Source organism: Rhipicephalus sanguineus, chromosome 10, assembly GCF_013339695.2.
Source record: "Rhipicephalus sanguineus isolate Rsan-2018 chromosome 10, BIME_Rsan_1.4, whole genome shotgun sequence".
NCBI lineage: Eukaryota > Metazoa > Arthropoda > Arachnida > Ixodida > Ixodidae > Rhipicephalus > Rhipicephalus sanguineus.
Genome location: NC_051185.1, coordinates 107,143,335 through 107,151,307, shown reverse-complemented (window position 1 = coordinate 107,151,307; position 7,973 = coordinate 107,143,335). Strand labels below are relative to the sequence as shown.

Genomic DNA, 7,973 nt, shown 5'->3' with positions numbered 1-7,973 from the left:
AGACAACAGGCGCTCCGTGTGATTCAAGCAAGCTCAGGAGAATCGGTGGTATGACAAAACTAACGTGTGGTGGGTGCTTTGCGCAGACGACGGGTTGTTGCATGCATCGGTGTCACTTCCCGCTGTTTCGTAAGCACATTGTGCCGGCCTACAATGGACAGCTGCGTGTGATTCAATTCACTCAAGCGGGGGTTCGCACTTCTGGTTGACTCAGGAAAATAATCGCTAGTAAAGTATTCATTTAAGCACGGGCTAAGATGATTATGCTGTCTAGCTGTTCCGTGGCGAACCTCGCGCCCACGTAGGTTGCACTTACCGCTGGGCGCGTCCCTGCGAAGACAAAACACGAGCAAGAACAGACACCGGCAGAACACAACTTCAAAAATATTTTTCTTGCTTAAAACGAGAAGTAATTTGATAAAACTTCCTCAGTCAATAGACAACTAATGTTGCTAGTAAATGCGCTCTTTAGCATAATTTTGCTAGGACCAACTCAATGTTAAATTTGCGACTAAATATGTGCGAAAATGATCTTTTTTTGCAACTTTGTCGCCAGCTGTACACACCACGTCACGCCATATGCGTCTGAAACTATTTTTTTTTTGGCTACAGTAAAACTTCCTGGCGATCAGTTAATACAAAATATTATATTTCACTGAATGGCGCCTTTCAATGAAAAAATCCCCAAAATGGGTCATATTGCCCGTATTTAAGGCCGCAATAAAAACCCACGAAAACGTAAACGATGGTGAAACTTATTTTAACTGAAAAGCCTACGATCTTTCTGTAGGGAAAATTTTGTCCTTGCCTAAATTATAAAAAAAAAGGAGATTTTTTGAAAACGTGTTTTACGAGCCATAGTTTCCAGCTTTCCGAGAAACTTCACGTGCGTTTTGCGGCACTGAAACCAAAAATATTTTGCCGGAAGACTTCTTGCTTTGGATAGACAGTCCTCGAATTTTTTCATTCAAATCGCAGATGGTCGAACGCCAAGGCTGGAACAGTTGGCATGGAATGACCCACATATATAGTAAAAGCACGCAAGCGCTGGGGACAAGTGCGGCTGAAGCAGAGATGAAGCAAGTCGGCCATCTCCGTCGCACGGAGGGTGCATGCGATAACATCACGCGCGGCCTGCAGTCGATGACCCCTCAAGCAGCGGGAAAACGCCCCGGCCGTCGTTCGCTAGGCGAAGGAGCGTCGATGGGGAGAAGTGGGAGGGAGAGGGGAGGGACGCGTCGTTCGAGCAGCAACTGCGAACTTTGCGAGCGTTGGCACGCGCGCTATCTCTAGACACATCAGGAGACGGCCGGTAAACTTGCTATGCTCTCAACGCCTACTTCGCGATTATAGAACTGACATCACGAAAACCGTTTCGGTCCCTGGTGCGGCCATATTCCATTAAACCAACGTTTTGTTGAGTTACGCGGCATCAGATTCCAGAGAGTTAGCTGCTAGCCCCACATCGTATAATATTCCAATAGACCGATCTCACCGCGAGTTGCACTACGCCACCGCTGTCGCCGTGCATGCCGGTACTTGTAGTACTCGGTACGTTCAGCTGCCTACAGCTGGTGCATTGGCGAGCTGCATTAACGAGCTTTAGCGGCCTTATTTAGATGAATTGCGATGGTTGGGTTGACGTGCTGTGTGCTAGAATGCTACAACAGGAGCCTGAAGCAAAAGGACTCGGATTTTACGTGTTCTCAAAGGATTTCAAGCTCTGACAGGAATGTGCGCGACAGTCAACGAAGTCGGACAGAGAGGCAACTACCGCGCTCTTTCTTGTTCAACGTGTTTGTGAACTCCCTGTGCATGATGCATCGTGGTTTAGCAGTACCCTATTGCGTCATAACAACCTTGCTGCGCGAACGATGGACCGATCAGCGACAGCAAAAAGTTCATATAACGCGAGCTCGATCCCTTTGCCGGGGCGATCGCCGCTAGCGGCGAAAGATTGGATACAACGTCCTTCCCGGGCTCAACAGAGATCGCTTTAGTATATGAGCGGCCAGTCACCGTTCAGCGGACGCGCCTCTAACCTGCTTCACGGCGACCGTTTTATCTCCATTCACGTTTAACTTAGTACTGTGATCGAAGTCCGGCGTTGAGCACACAGTCTAAATGGAAAGTGTCGCCTCGACAAAAAAAAAAAAAGCGCAATAAGCTTCTTTTTTTCGTCCGTTCACGCAGTTTGGGCAAGTTATTTTCCGGATACTGTAGCTTGTGTCGCTTGCATGCTTGCGTTCACTGAAGATGTTTGCTCTCATGACGACGGGAACGTAATTTCTTTTTTTATTACTAAAAAGTGACAGTTTCGCCGCAACGACGAAGCAATGAATGCGATAGCAATAAATTGGAATGTAACGCGAAGAACGGAAAGCAGCTCGAAATTGCCAGCGCGTCGCTCGAGCCCAAAGGACGCACGAAAAGAACGCACACAGGACGAGCGCGAACTATCATGCGTCACAGCTCGACACTGGAAGCGCACTGCTCAAACATAATGCAGGACGCACGAAACGAACAAACAGGTACACACAGGACGAGCGCGAACTGTACCAGTCGTTACTTATTTCCGTTTGAACAGCGCGCCTCTTTCGCACACGCGGCCGCTGCAGCGTCGAAGCGACCTTCGTACGCTCTGTCACTTCAGCGCAGACATCGCCGGGAGAGCACAAGACATACAACCCCCCGCTCCCCCGCCAGCCGCCCCCTTCTTTCCTCAAGATAAGCGCACGAAGGCGACCACGTTCGCAGGAACGGGGTCACGATCTTTAAAGCGCGCCACGCTACGCCACGCGCGGACATCGCGCCATCTACGTGGTAACTCAGAAAGGATACTGATGTAAGAGGTTTATATAAACAAGACGAGCGCGAACTAATTGTGACAGTTGTTACTTATTTCTGTTTGAACAGCGCGCTCCTTTCGCAAACGCGGCCGCTGCAGCGAGCGAAGCGAAGCACCCCACCGGCCGCCCCTTCTTTCCTTGAGATAAGCGCACGAAAGCGACGACGCCCTGTAGAGCGAACAGCAACGGCGTTCGCAGGGGCGGGGCGACGATCTTTAAAGCGCGCGCGCACGTCGCGCCATCTATGTGGCCACTAAGAAAGCATCCTGAATTACATGGTGTATATAAATAGCTCGCCGTTAGCAGGCTGAAAGACTGTGCTGTCGTGGCCTAACGTCTAACGCGGCGGGCTGCAAAGCGAGAGGTCGCCCGTTCGATTCCGCGCGTCGGGAAGAATTTCTGAATTATTTTTCTTTGTGGCTTTTCTATATATATATACACACACATATACATATACGGTGAATGACGGCGGCCACCGACGGCAAAAATCAGCCGAGACTGTCCATATAATTGCTATCGCAATAATAGTTAATCAGCAAAACAACGCAAGCGCATCAACCCGACGAGACGACCTCGTCACATGTAAGCACTATCAACTGTTCTTTTTTTCCTTTAGCTCTAGGATGCAGTTAACCTGAAATAAAATAACATACATTGGAGGTGCGGACACAGTTTTCCACCGCATTCAATCGTCTTGCGTGTCGAGGATTGGTGCAAAACGCCAATATACCTGAAACACGCAGCAAGCAGCCGCACCAGCAGCGCTCCGAGAACTACAACTAAGATGGCGGCAGTGCCACCGTCGGAAACTCGCGCATGCGCAGATGGTCTGGTGGGATCGGTCTATTCGTTGCTATCACATTAATTCCTTCGCCCTTGCGGTCAAACTGATTTTTTTTTCTTATATATGAACTTAGGAAGGTATAGGCTGTGTTAGAGCCGCCTATCCCATCATCATGTTATTACTATTGAAAAACCATGCAAATAGGAGGAAAACAAGAAAGAATAGATCAGACAAGAAAAAAAAAATAATCGGAAGTACTGTGTACACATACGACCTCTGGCGTATGAAGACTACCTCGAAGGGTATGCATACAGGAGATGGGTCCAGAGTTTACCGCGGATCGAGTCCGTACTTATTTTTTTTATGCACTTGCGTATTATGGCTATGACACATGTTCATTAACAATACCTTATGATGGAGAGCAGAAACAATGGCATTTACGAACAGCTCATTCGACGCGCGTCCATTAAAAATTACGAAGAGCGCTCACTGCGAGTCCTTGATTGTCAGAGTGTGGCGACAGTCCAAGCACTTCGCGAATTGCGAGTGGTTGTCTATCGAGGCTGTTCAACCGATCACGTTGAACGCACTGTTCTTTGTGTTGCGGGCATTCTATAACGACAAGCTCCACTGACGCATCGGGATTATCGCAGCAGTCTCACTGTGAGGACGTTCTTATTCTACTGATGCCGCACAACGAATGATGCTTGTATGCAACATCTACAGTCGTAGACAATGCAGGAGTGGGTCAAACGTTCGATCGATCTTTTGATTCGATATTTTGGTAGTTTGCCAACGTTCACAACAATGCTTGGTGCTTAGGGGAATAACTCAGAAGGCCAGTCTGTTGGGTTAGTTATTATTTCATTATAACTCTTGCAGCTCGTCCCATGGTATCAGAAAAGACACAGGAAACAATAAAACAGTTAACGTCCTTTTCCCGCTTTGTCGTATTTTCCCACCCATTGCTCAGGTGTGGGAGGTAACAGTGCATAGATAACGGTTAGGACAGCATACATGAACTTCACACAAACACTGTACGCCGGAAAGAAAAAAACACCGTTAAAAACACACAGCAGCACAAAGGGCAACCAATTTGTGATATAACGACGTTTATTACACGAAAGCCAGCATAAGGTGAAAACACAGTGCCTGACGAAGCCTCGTTGGGTATAAGTGATGGAGCCTCTCAAGCACCAACAGGCGGTTTTGAAGCAAAACAAAAAGAAATGATCAGGCATTATGACTAGATATCGAGAATAACTGTATGATCTACTATTACAGCAGATACACAACCGCAGTTAACCCCGAAAAGCGAGTAAGAAGTACAAGAAATACACAAAACCAAAGAGAAAAGAAAGCTGCAGCAAAAAGCAACGCAGCATCGCAAGGACAAAAATAATGCACACACATACAAAAAGAAAATTATACTGCTAACATCATAACAAGCACTGCGAAAGATGGCATACCAGTGTGCAATTTTTCTTACAAGTATTCACGTGTAGAGCAAATAAATAACAAGCGAGAATCTATAGCGACTTACAAACGTTAAAGCGTCAACCATGAAAACCGCTTCGTTAAAAACATTCCTGAAATCGCAATTGTTCATCACGCTTCAACCCCGTGACCAGGTTGTTGTCGCAGGCGATCGGGTGAAATAGGGCAGAAGTTGGAAAGTAAACTGACAACCAGGTGGGCTCCGTTACAAAGACGCTACAGAGGTCTTACATGAATTCAACGTTTATATACAAGTCGCCACAGTGTGTGAAATTACCCTTTATTACGTCCTCGAAATTCACTTTCTCGAACGGTATCGAACTGTTGTCCTGTCCTGGCTGGGGCTTCATAACGCTCTGATCAGTGAGGCACTTCAGATCTGCGGAAACGCTGATGTCCTTACTTTCGTCTCTCAAATGTGGAATGATCAGCTTGACACGCTTTGCGAAAGGCCATTCCACGCAGCTGTCCCAAGGACCACTACAAAGAGAAAGGTGGAAGTATAATGTATTCGTACAACTCTTCGTAAACCACACAGTAAACGTGTAACCCTTGAGTGTGCACGGTTCACCTCTAGCAATTTTGCTGGATATATTACCAATTTTGTACAATGTTATTGCACTACCGCGAACGGTTGAAGTGCGGCACGGTCCGGTTGCAACCATCACATCGGGAGAGCCTGCGAGTATCGGGCCCTTCAATTTGGCGTTTTCCTTCACCAGTGAGACCAGCTGAGCCTCCAAGTGCACGGCGCGTTCCGCGAGAGAGTTCACGTCGTTGACGACGACGGCATTTACCGTGTCTTCCTCGGACACCCGTCCGCGCAGCTTCTCGAGGTCTTCCCTCATGCGAGCAACCTCTTCGACGACGTCGCCGCAAACGTCTCCGGTCGTGGAGGTCGCCGATCCGCCGCACGTCCGGCAGTGGCTCGCCGCAGCGTCGCGACGCACCTGTCTCCTGCACTTGGCGCATTCGACGACATCGCCGAAACACTCCGATACATGTTCCCTAAGTTCGCCGAGCTTGCAGGTGAAGCTGCAGTTGTCGGCGCCGTTGAGGCAATGGACCAGGAGCTGCTCCAGTTCGGACTGTTCGAAGTTGTGCTGCACGGTGCTGGCGGCGGTGACCAGGCGGCCGTCCAAGGGGCAGCGCTTGTCTGTTTCGACCTGGCGGCCACAGGGCCCCTTGCACACGACGTGACAGCAGGGCAGGAGCGCCGTGCCGGACGGCACCAGGCCGCAGACGCTGCACACTCGGACGGCAGGCAGCGGCTCCAAGAACGTGACGCGTCTCAGCTCAAGAAACGGTTCAAACCCCGTCAACGTGTAAGTCGTGGCAGTCATCGTGTTCCAGGTGAGCTTGCGAACTCGGCGAATGCTCAAGATGTTGTCGTCACTCTGTTATTAAACACTCGTCAACAGCTAACACACCGTGTAAAGGCTCTGTTATACTCCGACTTTCCCGATGCGCGCGCTAGGACGTTGCGCTTCGTCACGTCGAGCCGTCGACGCTACGCCAGGTGCAAATTGGTCTCCGCTACAGTAGATCGAGCCGGCTCCGACGCACCGGTGCAATCGTACCTCGAGGAGCGCATGCGCAGTAAAACGAAGAACGCGCCGCGTCACCTGTCGGGAACCGATGAAACAGCCCGCGAAGCAGGTTCCTGTACATGCGAGTCCGGCGTGATATGCAATAGGATCTATTCGGAGCCGAGCGACGCCCGAGCGCGCCAGCAGCCGTCGGCCGCATTTCTTAGCGAACTTCTACGACTTTGAGCATATCTATCTATCTATCTATCTATCTATCTATCTATCTATCTATCTATCTATCTATCTATCTATCTATCTATCTATCTATCTATCTATCTATCTATCTATCTATCTATCTATCTATCTATCTATCTATCCGCCTACGACTTTGTGCTCTCCTGGCCATTTCGTTAATGGGATGTATACCAAAATTGGTATGGCATAACATGACTGTATGACGAACATAAATGACAGGTCATAAGATGAAAATCATGACGTGTGTGTCATGTACAGCATGATTTACATGAGGTGGTCTCGAGGAGCTGGCGGCCGGTTCGCTAGCTTGACATACACCAAAACTGGTATTGCGTGACGTGACTGTATGACGAACATAAATCACAGGTCCTAACCCGGAAATCATAACATGCATGTCATGTGCGGCACGATTTACATAACACTGTCTTGGTGCGCTTCCGGCCGTTTCGTTAACTGAATATACGCCAGAATTGGTGTGGCCTGATATGAGTGCGTCACGAACATAAACGACAAGTCATGCACTGCATATACCAGAATCTACGTTTCATTATATTAAAGACTGTACATGCATGAATGCATGACAAACATGCGATATCCAGTGAACTAGATGTCATGTCATGAATGACTTCATTTGCCTGAAAGGCAAACAAGGCGGTGTATGCAGCTTTTTGCTGGCTGCTTCGCGTTACATGCATTCCCACAGTGCATGGGATCTGCCGGATTTTTTTCTTTTCGATGTGCGTATCAAAAGACGACGGGCTCAATCCAATTTCGGCGGCAGCTCGCTAAGCGGCGCACAGACTTCTCTCGCCACGTGATATGTTTCCAGAGAGAGAGAGAGAGAGACGCTAAGCAACGAGAGCACCGTACGAACGATAGCCATCGCTGGGAAGGTTGTCAAGTAATGCGACCCAGCAGTGACGTCAGGAATGAAAGGAGGTAGGAATGCGCGCGTTTTACTCGACGAGGTACGAAGTGGTAGGAAGGGGCTAGGTCTGTTGGCTCGGGCCACTTGAGACCACCGCGTGCCGTCTGCGAGCAATGGCCGTAAACAAAAGA

At 48.9% G+C, this 7,973-nt stretch overlaps 1 protein-coding gene across 1 annotated transcript; it reads right to left on the bottom strand.

Moving 5' to 3' along the window:
* Positions 1-312: 312 nt before the first annotated feature.
* LOC119406635 (RING finger protein 151) lies at positions 313-6,473 on the bottom strand. Its single transcript, XM_037673367.1, has 2 exons — positions 5,799-6,473; positions 313-330 (listed from the first exon to the last, which is right to left on the bottom strand). Exons 1-2 carry the CDS (start codon positions 6,471-6,473, stop codon positions 313-315), a joined length of 693 nt encoding a protein of 230 aa, XP_037529295.1.
* Positions 6,474-7,973: the final 1,500 nt, after the last annotated feature.

What these genes read in the sequence shown, in the direction of transcription:
- LOC119406635 (XM_037673367.1), bottom strand. Translation starts at nt 6,473, where the DNA reads ATGACTGCCACGACTTACACGTTGACGGGGTTTGAACCGTTTCTTGAG.